Consider the following 21,006-nt stretch of genomic DNA (forward strand, 5'->3'; position numbering starts at 1 on the left):
TCAAGGTGAATTATCTATGTTTTCCGATTTTGAAACGAAAAGTAGACAAATATCAACCACTTTATAAAACAACATAGTACTGTAATATAACGACGGAAAAAGCAGTCTCAATATTCACACTAACAACATTACTGACAAAATGCCTCCTGTAATGAAAATATGAACGATTATATTATTACTCGAATTCATCTCTGCCACTTTCTTCGTTCCAATGCTCCAAGATAAAACCCCAATTATTTGTATTAGATCATTTATTGATATGAATGTAAAGCCTCGATACGTTCTTTCAAACAACTTAGTAGAATCACTACACTATAACCACACTTTAATTAATTGTAATATTTGCATTTTATGTGGCCAATATATTTGCTCATTGTTTCTTAAGCTAACAAAATTTGACGTAATTATTAAATTTACGTGGCTTATTCCCTTCGTTGGGTAGTTAGAAAATTCTAATAGGTTCGATTGAATAATTTTCAAACTGCAGCAAATCATACCCGTGTGACAATACCTAGATCTTGAAGTAGAAAACAAGGAATGGGAGCACGATAATAACAGAAGAACCTAGACTCAGGTTTAAACTGCCTCTATTAGATTGATCCCATAATAATACGGAAACAATGCGCCGAAAATATGGGCAAAGCTTTCAAATTATCTGATCAATCAGAGAAAAATACCCCAATAATAGACATCCTCTCTGAATTTCGTGAGAGATGCTTAAGGAGTTATGCAATACACAAGTATTCTTCCCAATACATAATTCAGTATGAATTCATCTCCGGTGTGAAAAGTGAAAGGTTGAAGAAAGACGCAGCGTTTTCTAGAAATCAAGAATAGAAAGATTCCAACTCTTATCAGATCAAGAATGCAAGTGTGGCGAAGAACCTGAATGGTGAAACCAAGCCCCGGTAGAATTCTAATAGGGTTACGAAGGAAATATCCATACACATGGTGTCAATGATTGGCCAAAATTCTCTGCTGAAAACGAGCAATGTATTTGTATAAATAAGGGGCGAATTGCTTGCGATCCTTGTGTATATCTTTATTATTTGATATAGAATGAGTTTTATCATTTATGCAATTGCCGCTTCACAGGTGTTGTAGCTAACTAGATCTGCTCCATATTCTGTTTCCTTCCTAATACTTCTACCCTTCTCTTAGGCAATCTGCCAAGTCCTGATCATGGTTGCCGCCGGCAACCTGCTGGCACGAAAAGGCTTCCTGACTAAAGAGAATCAAAAAGTAAGTATTCTAGACGTAACATCAATTTTTCGAACTTGAAGCTTTAGCGCTCACATTGCTCTAGGTTCTTTCAAAAGTCAACTTGTATCTGTTCACTCCATGTCTCTTGTTCTCTAAAATGGCCTATGTTCTTTCGCCTCAAAAATTCCTAGCATACTGGCCCATCCCACTGTTCTATTTCGGTTTTTTAGTAATCAGCTGGTTTTTCTCACAGCTAGGATCTAAAATTATGCGATTTTCTCCTTCGCAGACCAACTTTTGTACTGCTGCAATTATATTCTCTAATGCCAACAGCTTGCCTATTGCAATAATGCAAAGTCTAGCTTGGAGTAAAGCTGGAGAAATTCTCCAATGGATTGAGGACGATGATCAGGATGATGTAGCAGCTCGGTAACATTCTGTCTTAAATTTTGCCTTTGCTAACTTATACTAAATTTCCTTCTTATACATACTCAATAGGTGTATCTCTTACATTCTTTTTTTCGCAATTTTCGGAAACATTGTGCGCTGGTCTTATGGATATCGGCTGATTGCCAGTAGCAAATATCCAGAGGATGAAGAGCATCTCCCAAGTTCTATTCCTCCTATAGTACCGGAGATGCTGTGCCCTTCTGATAGTTTTAACAGTGAAAGCGATGAAAGTGGATATAGAATGCCTACGCCTAACAGCTCAACCAGCACTGTATACGCTCAGGACGATTATTTTGCATCCAAGCATGGTGAGGTTGATTCAATTTGTGAGGAAACCCCGCTCCTCCATAACGTCAAACCAGAATATTCACACGGTCGGAAGGGTGTGAGCATTATCAAGCAAGGCTATCAGATCTTCATTAAGGTTATGTCCCCTCCTCTGTGGGCAGCGTCGTGTGCGCTTGTCGTAGGGTTGATTTCCCCACTCAAACATATCTTTTTTGATCGCTCCACTTTCGTTTATGCGAGCTTTACTCGAGCCCTAGAAGCATTGGGTGGGGCTGCGATCCCAGTCATTCTTGTATGTTTGGGCGCTCAAATGACTGATCTATCTAGTACTCGTCGGTCTGAAAAGTCACCAGTACTGCCCTTTATTATCGCAATTCGGCAATTTCTGATACCCCTGCTCGTATTTCCGCTTGTCCTTTTCTTTATTCGCACTGTAAATACCCCTCTTGCCACCGACCCTGCCTTTGTCGTAACCATGATCGTGCTAGGAAGTGCACCAACTGCAATTAATCTTGTTCAAATATGCATGGCGGAACAAAAGTTTGAGGCAGAGATGTCACGACTGCTTTTCTGGGCGTATTGTGTGTTCACAGTGCCACTTATGACTATCATTGTAATGCTATCCCTATATATAGTCAAAACCTTAGAATTGTAAGAAACCTCACCTTTTTTGATGTTTTGTTTGGAATTCGTCCCATCCTCTTGCAAATATTTCGCCTCTGTTTTTCTTTTTCATCACTATATTTCATCATATCAGTTTAATTTTGTCAAGTCTCGGGGCTTATTCACTCGAATCTCGGTATCAAAATTATTAATTTCAAGTTTATTAAAAGTTTATCCTTTGTTTTCTAGAAACCGAACTTTTAGAAGGGCTTCGAGATAAATCGGGAAGGATGGAATTGATATCCTTCTTCAATTATGCCGGCTTGTTATCTCGCCTTGAAAGCCAATCGGATTAGCGAACGGGCACCACGCACTCATTTAAGGGTTTAGTTAGTGTAAAACAATCGATCGGGGATCTGCCATTTTAAGCTGAATCCATGGATCCATGTGAAGCGCATCTGCTAAAATTGGATCTTGCTTAAGGGCCGAGCGAAATTGCGTTGTTTCACAAATCCCTATTTATTTTCTTGCAATCGAGGTAATTGACGCAGGGGTCTTATAAGGATGGCTCAATACCAATTATCCTTCATAAGCAAACATATGGGGAATAGACATATAGAAAAATAGTAAGGGGAGATAAAGCGATGTCCATGATGTTTGCAGTTCATACTCAGTGAAACCTCCGAGCCGGGAAGTCGACCCACGCATATTTATACTTCAATCAATGTCTATCGAAATTCTCTTGCATTCCTCCTTCTTTTTCTTCACAATAGAATATGAGTTTTCTTGCATATACGCTAGCAGCTGTACAAGTAAGTATTCTTCGACTCCTCGGGGTGAAGAAACAGTTTGATTCAACCTCTACTTTTTCAGGCACTATGTCAAGTCGTGATCATGGTTGCTGGCGGCCATTTGCTGGCGCGCAAAGGGTTTCTCTCAAAGGGGAATCAGAAGGTGAACATTTTTCAAGTCTTACTTTAGGTACATTATCATCATATTTACTTTCTGTGCTTAGGTTCTTTCCAATATCAATATCTATCTCTTCACTCCTTGTCTACTCTTCACAAAAATGGCACAGGTCCTATCGCTCGAAAAATTTCTAGAGTTCTGGCCTATTCCCGTGATATACTTTGCGTTCTTGCTATGCAGCTGGACAGTCGCGCAATTGGGCGGTCGCCTATTACGCTTTACTCCCTCCCAGATCAAATTCTGTACTGCCGCTATTATTTTTTCAAATTCGAATAATCTACCCATTGCGTTGATGCAGAGTCTGGCATTTAGCAAAGCGGGGGAAATCTTAATGAGGGACGGGGATGTAAACCAGGAAGAAATAGAAGCACGGTAATATTCATTATTCAGGATAGAGATTTTAAATGAAGTTTTTGACTCTGGCTTTTGATCAAATTAGGAGTATATCTTACATTCTCTTTTTCGCAATTTTCGGGAACATTTTGCGGTGGTCATATGGATACAGTCTAATCTCAGCAGAGAAAAAATCTCCTGATGAGCAGGATGCCACCCCAGAGCAAACACTACCGGTAGCAAGCAGTGGATTAACTGCAACCCCAGCAAGCTCTCAGGACACACTAACAATATTTGTTGAGGAGAAAAACAAGAACACTACTGATGTTGAGACCGGCAGTTTGAACACCGCCTGCCTAGACGAAGACAATTTCGCCAATGATAGTAGCAGGAAGGGTATATACCGGCGATTTGTTTCGAATGGAAAGCATTTGCTCTCAAGATATCAAGAGAAGATACCAGCCCCACTGAAAAAAGTGACTAAGGGCTTTTTCGACTTTATGACTGCTCCATTGTGGACTGTGGTTATTGCACTTATCGTCGGCCTTACCCCCCCGCTTAAAGACTTCTTTTTCAACAAATCTTCATTCGTCTATGGGAGTTTCACTAAAGCATTAGATGAACTTGGCGCTGCATCCATTCCTCTTATTCTTGTTGGTCTTGGCGCTCAAATGACTGGCCTATCACTTAAATCGCAAGGGGGAAATGCTGCACTGCTTCGTTTTGTCATAGTGACTAGACAATTTCTCATGCCTCTGTTCGTATTCCCGCTTATGCTACTATTTGTGCGTGTAGTGCATACTCCACTTGCGTCTGATCCTGCTTTTGTTGTAACTATGATTGTACTTGGTTGTGCACCGACTGCGATAAATTTGGTGCAAATCTGTATGGCGGAGCAACAGTTCGAAGAGGAGATGTCGAAAATTCTCTTTTGGTCATACTGCGTATTCGGTGTACCTATAATGGTTGCAGTTGTCATGATGTCTCTGTGGATGGTTAGCATTTTGCAACTATAGTAGTTTCAAATTCTAGAAATTTTTGTATTTTTTTTTCATATCGTTTCTACACTTTGTTTTTGAAAACTTCTATTTATTTATGCATTTTATATATCTTATACATATATACACCTGCAAGCATTGTATTTATCTCTAATCAATAAAATTTATATGACTTGATGTCAAAACACCTATAGAAATCATAAATATTTGTAATTGTCCAATACGAGGAATTAATTTCATTGAAATGAAAACTTCAGGCAGCCTTATCATCAACCCAAAGCTTTATCTAAACGATGGGTATGAAGCCGGGTCACCGGAGCTTTTCTATATGGATTGCATTATGGTGATCCTTAGCTAACAAATATTTAGTACTTCCTATCATGGGATTTCTCATGTTGATACGCTTACTAAAACTTGGGTGGCAAGGGGAATAGAGCTCCTTGTATTTTAAACACCGAAGAGGGTACTGATATTCATCAACTTTAATATAATATGGACTTGTAATATAAGAGCAAGGAAAATTAATTCAATGGATCGCGGAACAGTGAAGGAAACTCAACATACCTTGAAGAGCGTAATCAGAGAAGAGGGTCTTGAGCGATTTGCTCAAAGGCTTAATATCACATTCCTCTCGGTTATATTTATATCCCTTACTGGCCAATCAAAATTATCCTGCATGATGAAGTAGAGGGAAAATAGTAGAAAACTTCATATCGTTTATTCTTAAATGGATGTAATTAGTAGAAAAATAATTCAATGAGTAACTATGAAGTTGTATGCTATTCTGCATAGATCTAACTCTCCAATGCATCTGTTTTTCAAAGCCCAGATCAACAGAAAATTATGACGCAGTACGCGCAATCTTCTACACCATTCAAAAATGAGCAAGACAAAGAGAGGGAGTTTGAGAAGGAGCTTGATATATATTTAGAGGCACAATGGAATGATCGACGGAGATTATTCAATGAGGATGAGGAAAAATCGGCCCAAAGCTTGGATCCAGCGATGAGAATGGGAAATTCGGCTGATTTCCAATATCACCAGCAATCGGCAGCCGATGCAATGACTCGTTCGACTAGTTCAGATGAGAGGCCTGCTAGCTCATCAAAAAAGAGTAAGAAACGCAAACGTAAATATCCTGTAGATCCAAGTTGGTATCCTCCGCCTGCCGGTTTTCTCCCTTCTGGAGATGAACGGTATTATCATCATCCAAGGGCAGATACATGGTTCGACCGTAAAACTGCCGAATGGTCTGTTTATGATGGTCGATGGTATCGTGTCATTGAACCATCTACGGTGTATTCTAAGTTAGGGGCCGTCCTGCGTCTTGTTGTTACTGCATCAAATGTTCTTACTCCAGGTGGTGTAGTTTTGGTGGATGCTGAGGGTATAACAATAGGGAGGGATAGGGCCTATGCTCGGCGGCTACGATTACCGGAAATGATGACATCGAAGTTCCATTGCCAGATCTATTTTGACCCATGCGCAGCACCTGTGATTTCCGAAGGAACCAGTGTAGGGGAAAACGATATAATAACTGCGGAAATGCATGATTGTTTTTTCATTGTTGATGTACGACTCGTACAGTGATTTTATTATTTTCATACCATATTTAACGAAGAACTAATATTCGGATTTCCTATCTATAGGTGGGCTCGTCTCATGGCACATACAAGAACGGTATGCGCCTCTCTATCGCAAAAAAATCTAGTGAACCTTTTCGATTGCAACACCTTGATGAAATATCAATTGGCTCCACCCGCTTTCAATGCCATTTACACCCGCTAGACGAAGATTGCCACGTGTGTCAGATACGAGATGGCAACCAAATTAATATAGGGGATGGGGAAAAATCATCGACTACTTCCAACATATCTGAGGATACGTCTTCGCTAGCAACGACCGCACTTACAGGATCTCAGATTGTTATGGAAAAACCTCCTGTATTAAATACTACAGCTCTTTGCCAAAAAGAGTCCTTAGAGGCAAAGCGACGAGAAGAAATCCAAAGATTGAAAAGAAAATTCCAGATTGAACCAAATGACAAGCCAAAGATTGAGCCCAAAGTCAAAAAGAAGTATATTGATCGAGCGGCATTGAGAAGGGAGCGCGTTGGTATCGATCCCTATGTGCAAAGTAGAGAATTGCCGGATTCCTCGGAAGATTCAGTAAACCAAGCTGAAACGCCTGGTCCAATTAATACGGGAAATATAGGACACCGGATGCTACAGCGAATGGGCTGGGTTCAAGGGCAAAGCTTGGGTACGGGCGGAGGAATATTGGATCCAATTGGTGTGGCGAGAAGAACAGATCGTGCTGGATTAGGTGCTGCTAACCAGACAGAATCTCACAAACAAGAGAGTTTCCAAGAAATTACAATGCGTAAAGCAAGAGAGAGATTTATGAGTATGAAGTAATAAACCTCATAAATTTCACTGTAATTTCCAGTTATATATAACAATTCTCCTACAAGATATTTCCATTTTATGGCAATTTTGCGAGCAAAAGAAACTCTTAAAAAAACAAAGACAAAAATTAAGACTAATGTAGAAAATAGTTTAGACACACAAAAGCAATGGCAAAAATAAATGAAATAAATTTAAAACGAAAAATAAAAAACAATAATTGATTTTTGCGCTCATGGTTCAAACGGAAGAATGCCAATCTATATATTTTTTTATAAAAATAAGAGCAAGATGAAAATTGTTCTACCAAATATGCAAGTAAAAAACGATTTGCTTACTGTTCCAGTGCTAAAACATGCTGCAATCTGATTTCCTTCTGCCCTCCAGCTGACGTCAAAAATGCCGCCACCAGCATTGTGTCGCCGTAACATCTTACCGTCATCAACTGACCATATAATAACATTTTCGTCGAAGGATCCACTGGCGAGATATCGGCCATCAGGACTGAAGGATACACAATAAACTGGCTGCACATGCCCTGAAAGTTTATGCAAACAACTGCCTTTTACTGCATCCCACAAACGAATAGAAGAGTCAAAAGAACCACTACAATCCAATTCAAATATCAGCAGTGAAATTGGAAAATTTAAGTCAAAGGAGGTTACGTTGCTAAAACACGTGGGCCACTTGGATCTGTAACAGGGCACCATTTAATGGTGTATATTTCTAGTTCATGAAGCCGTAGGTCATGTAAGTAACTATCTTGAGCCATTGACCAAATCTGAGAGAAAGATGGTAAAAATTAGTCAATTGGAAAGAAGAAAGGATAAATACTAATTTTGAGTATACCTTCAAAGTACGATCGTCGGAACAAGAAGCTAGATATTCGCCAAGAGGATCCCATTTTATTGCATTTACCTCGCCCTATTAATAAAATAGAAGGGATCAAAACAAACGTTAGAAAATCGTTTTCTATAAAGGTATTACTTGATGACCAATAAATTTTTTAAGCGGCTTATTTCCACCGACACGGCAAACATATATGGCCTGGTCCTGAGAACAGGATGCAAAAGTGTCATTGTCAAGCCAGTCAATGTCCATGACAGGTTTTTTGTGTAGTGCTAATTGATGTATCGACTCGCCTTTTGACGAATCCCACACTATCACCAGATTATCTGCACTGCCTGTTAATAAGTAATTTCCTTGTTTATTCCACTTGAGCGCGAAAACTGGACCGCGGTGTAAAGACATAATATGACGCAGTTCACCTAGAAGGAACAACGTGTGAATTTTCATAAATATAAGTATTAATAAAAACTGCTACCTCGGATTGTCCAGATCCTTGCTCGACCATCATATGATCCTGTTGCTACAAGGGTACCCGCTGACTATATAATGTTTAGCTTCTATTAGGAATCACACAAGAAAACTCAATATTCATTAAATTTCTTACATTCCAATCAAGAGTGGTAACATCTTTTTCAGATGCATTGGTAGGTAGATGACTTAAGATAATGGGTGTTGAAGGTTCAATATCTGTTGATCCTGGAACTGTCCATATACGCGCTGTTCCATCTCGGGAGCTACAAAATTTGTAAAAGATGAATAAACAATGTAATCTATGGTAATGATCTTGAAATGCGTACCCTGTCGCCAAGACAGAAGATACTGATGGATTCCAAGCGCATACGTATACTTCATTGTCATGCCCCTTCAACTGAATTATCTCTCCCGCACCGTAATCAAGAGTAGATTGTTTTTCCCCACCATTTACAGACAATGAAGAAAGTGCTGCAGCAGGTGTTTCCACGTCTTGCGTTACCTCTTTCATCTCCACGTCCTGAACATTCAGAGTGTCTTCAGACCTCTCTGTAACGGTCAGCGGTTGCTCTGTGTCTTCAGGTGGATTCTCGTTTTTCTCTGCACGTTGGTGTAATTTTCGCTCTTCTTTCCGGTCCCGTTTTGATTTCCTTATTGTCTCACACTTATGTTCTCTCACAAGATTGAAAGGATTGTCGCAAGGTCGTGCAGTACCATCCTAGTGAAAATATAGTAAGAAAAAAAAAATTTAAATGAAAATGCTTACTCGCACTTTACCTCATTCAAGTGTGCTTCCACTTCCATGTACTGAAGCCCTTTCTGTAACACCGTGATTAGAGCTCCTGGCTGAACCTTAGCTGATTTTAACAGATCTGATTTATTAATTCTTGACTCATGCTGAAACGCAAATGAAGTATGGTTGAAACCTGTGAAAAAATATATATTAATATTTAGTAAATATTATAATAAATTAGAAGTTGAAAAATATATTAAATAAAATATTTGAGAAAGAAGACAGAAAAAAAAAACTTCAAGTATAAGCTGAATTTCATAATGATTATAAGTATATCCATAAGCGCGTGCTACATACCAGATTCTAACAAATATCGATAGATTAAGTAGTTAACTTCTTCACTAGTTAAACTCATGATGTGGAATACGATCTATGGCTATATGCCTCGATCTGGTTAGTGGGCTGGCAGATCTAAATTGTGTATACAATCTTTTATTTTGAAATTTCCGCTCTGTGATATTCTTGTAATTCAATCGCGGATGAGCAGAAGTAAAATAAAAGTACATCACATAAAAATTCGAATATAAGCCACTCGATTTATACCTATATTTTTATTTTTTTAGAGGATACATATAATATTGCTCATGGACACGGATAGTTCGTTTACAGATATACCGAAGCAGCCAGCATTTCCGATTAAAACTCGTCAATTATCGCGTGATATATTGGGTATTCCTACAGATGTAACTATCACATCGTTCGTAGACAAAATTTGGATCCTTGTGACTCAGTTGGGCAAAGTCGGGAGTGTGGTATAAATCAATTGCATTAATCAATATTTGATTATTCGCTCCTAAAATTGGATATAGGTTTATAATACAGTCAATACCCCTGCAAGTGCTTTCATACCAACTGGTTCAGAGGCCATTATCTCATCCTCTTTCCTATTGGGCTCTTCTACAACGATCAAAGGAGATCTATACAGAGTATATTCTTCACATATAGCTGCTGTGATTGCCTCACAAGCCCCGCACGAAAGGAGACCTATTGTAATCGCAATTGCTTTAAAAGAGGAAGAAAATGAAATGAAAGATGGGGATTACGAGCTGAGTAAACGAAAGATGATTGAGATAGTGGAATTGATAAAGGAAGGTCGGGTTTGGTAAATGATGTTTGATTGGGATTTTTGAATAAAAGTCAATACTGTATTTTATTAAATATAAAATTTTAGAAGCATTATTAAAGAAGTACGTCTAATAGGTGAAGATATAATAAATCCAAAGAACAATATAAAATGTTCGCGTGCTTAACCTCATTTTCTTAACCGATATTTAATTTTTATATCGTGTGGAGGCATGACAACCATTGAAGAGTAATCTGGTTTGGGAAATTCGTCCACAAGTTCTATGTCGAAATATCGGATGAAAGTTGCTAGCACAGTTTTCACTTGGACATAAGCAAAATTCTCGCCAATACACCGGTGCCGGCCACCACCAAAAGGTAAATACGGACTTCTTGCACTTCCACCTAAAACTTGTCCCGATTCACTCAGATCCCATTCCTTGTTATCTTCTTGCAAGGTCGCAAAATCTTTCTCGGCATTTTCACGCGTTGACGTCCAGCGCCAGGGGTTATACTTCTTTCCTTCTGTAAAATACTCTTCACTTAAGGAGGAAACCGCAGGCGCAATGGTTGCGTAATGACCAGCAGGAATAATATGACCTGTTTTGGTGTATTCAACCGGCCGGATTACTTTACGCACCAACTGGAAAATTGGGGGATGTACCCGTAGTGTTTCGCGTACTACAGAGTCAAGCAGTTGCATCTCCTTGAGAGCTTCAAAAGTCAAAGGAGATTCAAGATCACCAAGTACCCGGATTTGTTCCTCGCGAAGCGCATTCCTTCAGATATACATGAGTCAAAAGCTATACAGAGTAAACGAAATTAAAAACTTACAAAAGTTTACGGTTTTCAGCAATACGAAGAATGGACCAGCAGCTAGTTGTTGAACTTGTATGCTGGCCACCAAAGAGCAATGCAATCAAAATGTGGGCGATTTGATAATCTGGGATGGGAGATCCGTCCTTGTACCGTTGTTCCATTAGCGATTGTACCATGTCATTATTATCCTGCAAAATTATACAAGTCAGGGAGATATGCACAACATAAAAGCTTCTTGATTAAGGATATTACAAAGTCACCCGATTCACGGCGCTTCTGCACGATACTGATAAACAAGTCAGCCATCTTTTTTTGAGCAATATCGCGGCGCCGGTAGCTTGGGAGAGGAAGATTCGGGAATAAGAAATTAATTGGTTGGAAACCCTTGTCAAGGTCATGGTAAAGCTGTGCAACGCCTTCATCAAGCTGAGCGCGAATTTCTTTTCCCATAAGGCAGCGAGATGCAGTCATGATGATTAGAGTAGCAATATCTTTGGCAATCTCCATATGACCCTCTTCATTATCCAAGTAACGTTTGATATAATCCTCAACTTCCTGTTGGATAAATCCAACATATAATTTAAGGTTGTCAGTGGAAATGCCGGACTTGATAAATCTAGTGTTAATATATATATGTAAATTAGGTACACAAGCAAAAGAAAAACTAGCTGTTATACTTTTTTTGTTCCATGAATTTGGCATTTGGGACATCATATACTACATCTTTACCGAAAACAGGTGTTGTCATCTGTTTATAAGCCTCGTCAGCGCTTACATGTGAAATCTTGCTATTCAACACGAAATTATTTCCATCCGGCCCCATAAAATAGGTCATCCTTCGTCCAAACATGATAAATGTAAAGACTTCGCCGTATTTAGCCTGGCAATCACTGAGGAATTTAATAGGATCCATTCCAAAGCTTATCATGTTGCCGAAGAAGGGGACCCAGTGGAAAACGACGGGAGGAAGGCGAGGGTCAGGCTTGGAAAGTAACTGGGAGAGAACATTAAGTGCAATGATGGTTGTAATGCCCACAACAAAAGCCGCGGGGAAGAGAACAGTCAGTGGTAGAGGTGCATTATGTGCCCACTTGGAGATTAACTCGCCTAGCGCCATCTTATGGTATAGATTATATTCGGACGTGCAGGTGTAGAGAGAGAGCGTAAAATAAAAAATAAACAGGAGCCGAGGGTATATTTTGTTCAGTATACGCACTGTGGTTGGCTATCAAAAAATCAAACGATTGCAAACGGTTAATAACTGAGTACTATGTGAATTTTCAGTTAAGAATCAACCTTCCAATCCCCGGCAATTGGTCGAAATTGGTTTATCCGTGTCAAATTACTTCAGTTTTCTTATTGCTAGGATTATCGGTTGTAACTTGCTGGGAATACGTTTACGTTACAGGCATTAATTCGCGTTAATTCGTGCTATAATTGGTTTCGAAGAAAACCATAAGACACTAAAGCGAACTACTTGGAGGCACTTAAGGATATTCAAGTCAAGCGTCCGCCTATTAAAATACTACTTTACATAAAAGAAGCATGGGGCATAATCCGTAATCACGGATTATGCCCCATGCTTCTTTTATGACAGAACATCTTTAGTGCAACATTTCATGTAAATTGGGTCTAATGACCTTTTTAACTGAAACGAGTAGTAGATTTGAACAAGGAATCAAGAATAAATCGCTCAATATTTGACAAACCCAAAACTAAATTTCTCGAGGATTATAATCCGGTAGCAAAAAAGTTAATATGACTTTTCACCTCATCCTTCCGTCTCTCTCTCAATGGATTTATAAAGTATGTATTATTGGAGAAGTGAGAACTTATTCATCATATTTAAAATATAATATCTTCGTCCTCGGTATTTGCTAGCATGTCTATACCTTGTGCTGATTGCGATTTAGAAGGTGAATCTTTATCCAGTACCTTTTCTGCTGTATATGAGAGCCAAATTAATCGAGTAAAAATTTAGTTTAGGCAAAATAAACTCTCACCTCCTAATTGCTGCCCTGAAGTGCTTTCTATATCGTGCTTTTCAGCATCGCGCTTCTTCTTTGATTGTACTTTTTTTAATCGGAAGAATTCCTCGCGATCCTGTTCGTCTAACTCTGAAATAATATACTGAATCGTGTTCTCATACTTTGGAATAATAACATGCTCAATCGCGTTTACACGACGGTTCGTAAGTTTGATAACCTCATCTAATATCACAAATGCAGTCTAACACAACCCCTTATTAAAATTGAAGATCCCTCAGAGCAAAAAAAAAGACACAAGAAATCAACCTGGAGGGATGCCAGTTCAACAAGAGTTTCAATTGCTTTCACATAAGCCTCTTTGCATTTTTGAACTTGTTGTCCTCCCCGACCAAGACCCGTCAACTCGAAAGCTATTCACAGGTTAATATATTTAAAAGCGAAATAATTGCAGATTCATAGCTGTAACATATACCATTTGCTCCTTCAGAATAGCACTCGAATACTGGCAGCATTACACCGGACACGTTTTCTTGCTTGGTACGGACACGGAGTTGTGCCACTTTAGCACTCTCCTGAATCTGATAGCTATAATGAAAAAGTTAGAGTAAATATAAAAAAACAAAGAAATGCTGAGAGTAACAGAATTACCTGATATCCCCTGTAATATAGGTTACTTCCGCCAATGAAAAGGATGCAAGCTGCAAGACCTTGCCCATTTTTCTTTTTGCCTAATGATAAAAGGTATAATCATTGATAAATTCATATATTCATATAATCAAAATAAAAATGGTGCTTAATCAATAAATAAGAAATAAATAATACTTCATCAATCTTATATAGAATGGTCCGGAATCGCTGGGTTAATGCTTCGCTTTTTCTTTTAAGCAAGCTATGGCCTGTTTGTGCCCCTTTAAGCTTAATCTTCATAGTTGTAAGAGCCATACGTGTTGGAAATATGTTTAAACGTGCACCCTGGGACATGACTGATCAGTTATGGAATTTTCTGACAACAGTAGCTCGAGAGATGTTAGATAAATTAAAAAAAAAAAAATCAAGTTGATGTACTTCAGTTTTCGTGGTTTTACTGAAAAGGATACTTTGAGAAATCCTAATTAATTCGAATACTCCATTATTAGAATTCGAGATCAAATCTATATGAATATCTAAAAAACATATTAGAATGATGATATCGGTATGCGAATCTTTCCTGGTAATATCAAATATTGCTGATGTATTCGAACGCTGCAATTACGATTATTAAGCATATCATACTTAATATTTGGGATACTCGTATTAACTTCAATTATATGATGTATACACAGCCTGTAAATAATATGTGCTTTAGATAGAACTTTAGTCCTTCAAAAAGAATGGTATCTAAGGTGATTGTCATGAAACTAGTTAAAGATATCAAAAATTAGAGAACCACTAATAACTGTGTTCATTTCATTAACATTAAGGAAATGAAATGGTTCTTAAAATATAGATTAAAATATCGACTCCTGCACCATCCTATATTCAGTGATGACAAATATTGCTCCACACAAAGTAATAAGATAAACTTTTCATATAGCTTGAATCATTCCAAATAATTCACGAATCAATAAAGTGTACACTCATTAGAGTCCATGGAAAAATGGTTTATCAAAAATGCAGATATTGTATTTTACCCAATTTTAAAAATTTGAAAAAAACAATAGAAAATAACCAATCAAAAAAATAAAATTGAAAGAAAATTTAAAAAATTTGTTATTCTTTAAATTTTAAACATTTTTCCATATTTTGATTTTTTTATTTGCCCATTTTTATTTTTGCTTATAATTGAATTTTCAGTTAAAACATATTTTATTATTTAACTGAGAATTATTTAACATAAAATATAATTGAATGAGCTGCATATCGACAAATTCTAATTCAAAGAAGTGGGCATTTATGGTTCTAATCGTTTAGGGTCACGCGGGAAGAGCGACGATCGACGGATATTCCCCAATTCTAAATAGAGCATCACCACCCTCTCTAAACCGATACCTCCTCCAGCGTGGGGTGGTGCTCCATATTTAAAGGCCTCAATATATTGTTGGATGGACTGCAAGTCAACATTGTGATGCTTAGCACGCTCAATTAGAAGGGCGGGATCATGAATACGCTGTGCGCCAGATAAAATCTCTTCCCCACGCATGAAGAAGTCATAAGAATTCGAATAAAGCGAGTTGTTTGGGTCAGGCATTGTGTAGAAAGGTCGCACAGCAAGTGGGAATTTGTCGAGTATGAAAAAATCGGTGTGATATTTTTCTTTTACGAGACGGCCAAGCTTCCGCTCATTCTCTGTCCTAAAGTATATAAAAATCGAATATATGAATTTTAGAGAATATAATAACATGAGTAAATATCTTACGTAAGATCATCAAAATCGCCCATCTCCACGCCACTCTCTCGCAACATTTTAACTGCCTCTGGATACTCGAGCCGCAGGGTCTCAGGAAGAAATTCAAAATCTTCAAATGGGTGTTGCCGACGGATAGTTTCGATTTCACTGCGGAACTTTTCACGTATTTGCGTGAAAATATATACAAACATCTTCCCAATAAGTCCTGCCACCTCGTGATAGTGCTCTTCGAAGGCCATCTCTAAATCAAGCCCAACAAATTCGGTCATATGACGGTGGGTGTTAGAGTCTTCTGCGCGGAAAACTGACATTGTAAAATTGGATTCATTAATTGAGCTGATGGGTGTATGGACAAATTATTCATATTTATTTACCAGGGGCAATCTCGAATACACGCTCGAAATCAGCGCAAATGCACATTTGCTTGTAAAGCTGGGGAGATTGAGCAAGATAAGCATTTCCTATGTATATATATATATTTATACATGTAAGTATATGCTCTAATAAGAATTGAATATAATACGAACCCTTGAAATAATTGAGCTTGAATACATTAGCTCCACCCTCTGAAGCAGTTCCGAGCAACTTGGGTGTGTGTATTTCTGTGAAGCCGTTTTCGTATAAAAAGTCGCGGAAAAACTTACAGATACCAGATTGAATACGGAAGATAGCATGGTTGGTGACAGTTCGAAGATCGATGATACGATTGTTGAGACGAGTATCCAAATTAACCTTTACCAGAAGCGGGTCCTATAATCAAACATATAAAAAGGTAAGGTATACAATATTACTGAAACGAGTAGATGTATTTACCTTTTTATATTCTTCTTCTGGTCGCGATGCATCTTCCAAAGAAAATGGTAAGCGGTCTTGCGTTTCACTTATAACATAGAGCTATAATATTATTATGATTAATCTAAATAATTTAAATTAAGTGCAAAATCCGGTCACTACTTCTCGAATCTGGAGTTCCGCGTCAGAAACACTGCAGCTTTTGACCTCTTCAACAGGCTTTGCGACTTCTCCTTTCAACAGGACAATCGACTCTTCGGGAATACTATCAAAATGACGGTTAATAAACCAGTTTATGTAAAAAAAATTCGAAAGGAAGTTACTTTTGAGCATATTTAACCATTTGTTTCGAAATTCTCTCTTTATCCACGGCTATAACACCCTGTACGGTCCGATCTTGCTGGCGAAGGATAAAGAAACACATCCTATTGCCTAAAATTTGATGGAGAAATCTTAGTAAAATACAAGCTTAGGAAAGCCACCATTAATGAGATTTATTACTAGTTGGCCTTTTTGCGTGAACTCGAGCACGGAGAGCGATTGTTTCTCCAATACGCGAAGCATTAATGTCAGTAATATTTTCGCGTTTTCCATCTTTAAAATATACCAAGATCATGTGAATAAATCACTTAATATTCCAAAGTATAAACACTAACCCAAATAATTTTGAGATTGGTTCAAAGGCTTATTACCATACCGACCCTTCGAGATATCCTATTTCGAAATGCAACCATCCGAACAAATTAGAATATGCTTGAGCAAAAGAATAGATTAGACTCACGATTTCTGCAGCTTCCCTAGCAGCCTTCTCGGCAGCTTCCTTTGCAGCACGCTCAGCTTTGCGCTTTTCCTTCTCACGCTCTTTTTCGAGTTTTTTCAATGCTTTCTTAGAGAGTGGATTTCCATTCTCACTATTTAGGGGCGAATGGAAATATATATCAAACGTATATATACGAAAAATTAACTGCTTCTTACTCCAAGATTACTTCGGCAAGCTGTTCAGACATTTCCTGGATAGCGGTATCTTTATTGGCAATTTCGGCCATAACTTGAATTCTTGCTCTCTATTTTATAGAATTTTTTCAATTGAATATCTAATTGAGTAATTGAAGAGTCACTGTAAATACAATTTTAAGATAAATTTCAAGTTCTTTTTATTACGTCATTATTCACCGAGTATAATTTCGATATTTTAATTTTTGCCGCATCTTAACCATACAACTACAACCTTTAAATCGTATACGGATTACTCCTAATAAGATATTGTTCAAGCAATGAGATTTTGAAGGCTGAATTTTGAAGAGCTTTAAATAATATAGAATATTTAACACTGCATAAAACGTTTTTTTTTAAATTGAATGTATAAGTTATTGATATGACAAAATATCGATTTTATTTTAAAAGAAAATGAAGTATCGAATCAAAAAGAAAAATTGTAACAACTTATCCTATAATGTTTCATAAAATATCTATAGAATTTCTAGATCTACTCTCCATAATTGAATAATAGCTAAATTATCGTTACATTTGCTTTAGGGTAAATCTATCAACGACATTCAGAACTACTAGATAATGAGAAACCGTGCATTGGAGCCACTAAACCACACAAAACGTATGAAAGGGAGTTTTAAAGTTAGCAATATGATCACGATTTTAAATCGCTAGCAGCGTCATATATCTAAAAAAATAATGTCATATGCGGGTTATATTCGGATCATCATTTACTTGATTCATCTTTATAATTAAGCCACAGACCCCTTTTTAAATTCCTTCAAATATCGAAAAAAAAAAAATCGAAGTAGCTAATGGTCAATTCAAATATGCACAGAGATGTGTTTCGTATCACGTGTATAGCATTATTGACACGCATAACTAGTTATTTGTTAGCAATCATATCTAATTTCTGGATAGAGGATTACGATTCTTCGGCAAAATTAGCATTTCCTCCTACAGAAAAGTCATTCGATACACTTGCACAACGACTACTTAATATATTTCTTCGATGGGATGCATTTTATTTCTTAAATCTAGCAGAAAATGGTTATGTATATGAACAGCAACATGCCTTCTTTCCAATGTTACCTTTAGTTGCGAGGTTATTAGCGAAATCAGGTTATTATAATTTGCTCTAATTTACTTTTACCTACGCTTACTATATTTTGTTGTGTATACGTTATTAGTACTATTTCCATTAGGAACTTTAGTACATGAGAAATATGTGATATTCCTTGCAGGTATATTAGTGACAAATCTATCGTTTATTTTAGCGGCTATTTGTCTCTACATGTTAGTATTGTTACGAACCTAAATTACAGTATATCAATACTCACTTTTAGTTATATTCGAACGATTTCTTGTTTTTAGTTTGACATATGAGGTATTCGCAGATCGAAGAATCGCTTTCGCTTCCGCACTCTCATTTTGCGTCACTCCTTCGTGTGTATTTATGTCTTCCATGTACTCCGAGTCGCTCTTTGCCCTTTTAAGTTTTGCAGGCATGATTTCGTTTACTAAGAAATATTATATTTACGCGTCAGTCGCATGGGGAATTGCTTCGGCGACAAGGTCCAATGGAATACTTTATGTTGGATTTTTTATATATGAATTTATAATAAGGTCGTTGCTTGCAAAGGAACCGTTTAGAGTAAGTTGATTATTAGCACTCTAGTTATTTAACAGAAAAATAATGCAAATGTTATAGAAACTATTGGTTGGTTCAGCTCTATCTACCCTTCTTTCTATGGTCGTCGTGTCTGGCTTCGTCCTGGTACAATGGCAGGGATATACACTATATTGTTTAAAAGAGAAGCTACGCCCATGGTGCGATAATCGTCCGCCTTTGATATACTCTTTCGTCCAGCGATTCTATTGGTAATAATAATACTAAAATGTACTTTGGTTATTGATCTAAGCCAACCGACATGTTTAGGGATGTTGGATTCCTCCGGTATTATGAGGTTAAACAAATTCCCAATTTTCTTATCGCTCTACCAGTTCTTGCCCTCTCTCTCTGTGGCATAGTGTCTTATGTTCGTTATGATTGGGTTCGAGTTATTACACTTGGAAGAGCAGCTTCTCAAATACGATCTCAAAATCAGAGAAATAATAAGCAGATTGTCTTTCACCAAACTGACTCCATCTTACCCTATATTATTTTGTGGGCATTCTTGGTCATTTGGGTAATGACATCTGTGCATGTGCAAATTATCGTAAGACTCTTCTCTGCTCTCCCCTGTTTATATTGGTATGCAGGTCACTTAATGTTAAGGAAAAGTGAAGGTTTGTCTTTGTCAAATCTAGTATTATATTATTTTGTGCTATATGGGATGGTAGGAGTCGTACTTTTTGCTAGCTTTTTCCCTCCAGCTTAAGTTGAATATTTTTTTAATCCATTGTTCAGCATTTTTTTTTCTCTTTAATTTGAGCTCTCTATTTGATATAGAACTTATCTTCCTATAATATATATTAGTTTTATTTACTTTACGTGACATTTATTGCTATTATATCCAAAATATAAAATCAAAAAGAAGTGAAATAATGCTAGCATCAGTCATCATAATCGTCATCCTCATCCCTCATGCGTTTACTTGGGCCATTCGATGAGGGTAAAATAGAGGGTAAAAAGTCCGGTGAAGAAGTAGGCATATTATGCGGGTTTTGTTGGGTATTGGGGGTTGCGTTAGAAAATTGTGAAGGTGCGGCAGTATTATCGTTAATAGAGGAAGTGGAGAGAGATAGAGGCGCATTAGAGCTATTGGGGATGATAGGCTTTGGGGGCGGAGGTGCCTGTAAAAAGGAACAATTGATATGAAAACAGTGAAATCAATTTTTCACAAATGCGTGTTTACTTCGGGTACTAAGTTATAATTTATTGCAGTGAGGCAGTGTCGTTCCGGTGGTAATCTAATACCATAACGCTCTGGAATAAGTGGAAGAGGTGTCCTGTTTTTCTCCTCGGCGAGTTCAAGCAAAAACTATTAAATAACAAGGTTTTTTAATAAAAATGAGAAACGCTTTTGTGAAATTATGGTAACATATACTTCTTTTGGAGGAGGGGTGGTAAATGAATGGTTCACACGACCTTGTACTGCTAATCTTACATCATCCACATCTAGTTTCGATTTTTCTGCATGTTCACTATAGGCCAAAGCATCTTGAAGTACATCCACAGAATATCCTAATAATAATATAGCTATATAAACTGGCGTGTAATAACATTCTGCAATACCAAGAACTCACTGTGTGCAAAATCTAGAAGTAAATGCACAACTTTAGGATCAATATCTTCAACGCCTTGTGCCTGAAGTATTAAGGAGATAAGCTTTGCATCTCGCGGAAAACTTGTGCTTGGATCAGATCTTTGCGATTGCTGTGAGGATAGGGGATCGTTATTGGTTAATTGACTCATTCTAATTTGGATCTTCAAAAAAGATAGTAAAGAGTCGAAAGACTGCGTCACAGTACTAAATTGGATTCCAAATTATCCGCATCTAGTAATTCACTACCTATAGCCATACTTGAATGTGCTAAATGAAAATTTGGGGTATATCCCCATAGTATATTTCAAGAAGCTATTACAAATTTAATTAATTGTATT

The 21,006-nt window shown here is 37.5% G+C and overlaps 10 protein-coding genes across 10 annotated transcripts; 5 read left to right on the top strand and 5 right to left on the bottom strand.

The window, feature by feature from the left end:
- Positions 1-1,059: 1,059 nt before the first annotated feature.
- On the top strand, positions 1,060-2,596 carry VTP21DRAFT_1774 (uncharacterized protein; the record flags this gene model as incomplete). The annotated part of the gene is made up of 4 exons (XM_069391898.1): positions 1,060-1,095; positions 1,162-1,242; positions 1,307-1,632; positions 1,702-2,596. The coding sequence occupies 4 exons, from the start codon at positions 1,060-1,062 to the stop codon at positions 2,594-2,596; spliced, it is 1,338 nt and encodes a 445-aa protein (XP_069251111.1).
- Positions 2,597-3,320: 724 nt separating this feature from the next.
- VTP21DRAFT_1775 (uncharacterized protein) lies at positions 3,321-4,862 on the top strand (the record flags this gene model as incomplete). The annotated part of the gene is made up of 4 exons (XM_069391899.1): positions 3,321-3,356; positions 3,418-3,498; positions 3,560-3,885; positions 3,953-4,862. 4 exons carry the CDS (start codon positions 3,321-3,323, stop codon positions 4,860-4,862), a joined length of 1,353 nt encoding a protein of 450 aa, XP_069251112.1.
- Positions 4,863-5,687: 825 nt separating this feature from the next.
- VTP21DRAFT_1776 (uncharacterized protein) lies at positions 5,688-7,261 on the top strand (the record flags this gene model as incomplete). The annotated part of the gene is made up of 2 exons (XM_069391900.1): positions 5,688-6,416; positions 6,494-7,261. 2 exons carry the CDS (start codon positions 5,688-5,690, stop codon positions 7,259-7,261), a joined length of 1,497 nt encoding a protein of 498 aa, XP_069251113.1.
- A 221-nt stretch (positions 7,262-7,482) lies between these two features.
- On the bottom strand, positions 7,483-9,717 carry VTP21DRAFT_1777 (uncharacterized protein; the record flags this gene model as incomplete). Its single annotated transcript, XM_069391901.1, has 10 exons — positions 7,483-7,509; positions 7,588-7,855; positions 7,915-8,030; positions 8,099-8,173; positions 8,237-8,517; positions 8,574-8,637; positions 8,703-8,832; positions 8,896-9,287; positions 9,347-9,495; positions 9,660-9,717. The coding sequence occupies 10 exons, from the start codon at positions 9,715-9,717 to the stop codon at positions 7,483-7,485; spliced, it is 1,560 nt and encodes a 519-aa protein (XP_069251114.1).
- Positions 9,718-9,946: 229 nt separating this feature from the next.
- On the top strand, positions 9,947-10,468 carry VTP21DRAFT_1778 (uncharacterized protein; the record flags this gene model as incomplete). The annotated part of the gene is made up of 2 exons (XM_069391902.1): positions 9,947-10,114; positions 10,172-10,468. The coding sequence occupies 2 exons, from the start codon at positions 9,947-9,949 to the stop codon at positions 10,466-10,468; spliced, it is 465 nt and encodes a 154-aa protein (XP_069251115.1).
- Positions 10,469-10,614: 146 nt separating this feature from the next.
- On the bottom strand, positions 10,615-12,360 carry VTP21DRAFT_1779 (uncharacterized protein; the record flags this gene model as incomplete). The annotated part of the gene is made up of 4 exons (XM_069391903.1): positions 10,615-11,203; positions 11,259-11,431; positions 11,496-11,859; positions 11,921-12,360. The coding sequence occupies 4 exons, from the start codon at positions 12,358-12,360 to the stop codon at positions 10,615-10,617; spliced, it is 1,566 nt and encodes a 521-aa protein (XP_069251116.1).
- A 728-nt stretch (positions 12,361-13,088) lies between these two features.
- Positions 13,089-14,212, bottom strand: VTP21DRAFT_1780 (uncharacterized protein; the record flags this gene model as incomplete). The annotated part of the gene is made up of 6 exons (XM_069391905.1): positions 13,089-13,183; positions 13,247-13,472; positions 13,538-13,641; positions 13,704-13,816; positions 13,880-13,959; positions 14,054-14,212. The coding sequence occupies 6 exons, from the start codon at positions 14,210-14,212 to the stop codon at positions 13,089-13,091; spliced, it is 777 nt and encodes a 258-aa protein (XP_069251117.1).
- Positions 14,213-15,161: 949 nt separating this feature from the next.
- VTP21DRAFT_1781 (uncharacterized protein) lies at positions 15,162-17,455 on the bottom strand (the record flags this gene model as incomplete). The annotated part of the gene is made up of 11 exons (XM_069391906.1): positions 15,162-15,561; positions 15,627-15,921; positions 15,992-16,078; positions 16,145-16,367; positions 16,431-16,511; positions 16,572-16,674; positions 16,733-16,841; positions 16,911-17,003; positions 17,066-17,123; positions 17,191-17,320; positions 17,385-17,455. The coding sequence occupies 11 exons, from the start codon at positions 17,453-17,455 to the stop codon at positions 15,162-15,164; spliced, it is 1,650 nt and encodes a 549-aa protein (XP_069251118.1).
- Positions 17,456-18,484: 1,029 nt separating this feature from the next.
- VTP21DRAFT_1782 (uncharacterized protein) lies at positions 18,485-19,449 on the top strand (the record flags this gene model as incomplete). The annotated part of the gene is made up of 6 exons (XM_069391907.1): positions 18,485-18,521; positions 18,590-18,695; positions 18,774-19,053; positions 19,111-19,280; positions 19,339-19,356; positions 19,431-19,449. The coding sequence occupies 6 exons, from the start codon at positions 18,485-18,487 to the stop codon at positions 19,447-19,449; spliced, it is 630 nt and encodes a 209-aa protein (XP_069251119.1).
- Positions 19,450-19,955: 506 nt separating this feature from the next.
- VTP21DRAFT_1783 (uncharacterized protein) lies at positions 19,956-20,817 on the bottom strand (the record flags this gene model as incomplete). The annotated part of the gene is made up of 4 exons (XM_069391908.1): positions 19,956-20,195; positions 20,258-20,383; positions 20,450-20,586; positions 20,649-20,817. 4 exons carry the CDS (start codon positions 20,815-20,817, stop codon positions 19,956-19,958), a joined length of 672 nt encoding a protein of 223 aa, XP_069251120.1.
- Between the last annotated feature and the right edge of the window lie 189 nt (positions 20,818-21,006).

The sequence above is a fragment of the Calcarisporiella thermophila genome, assembly GCF_041956535.1.
Source record: "Calcarisporiella thermophila strain CBS 279.70 unplaced genomic scaffold VTP21scaffold_12, whole genome shotgun sequence".
Lineage (NCBI taxonomy): Eukaryota > Fungi > Calcarisporiellomycota > Calcarisporiellomycetes > Calcarisporiellales > Calcarisporiellaceae > Calcarisporiella > Calcarisporiella thermophila.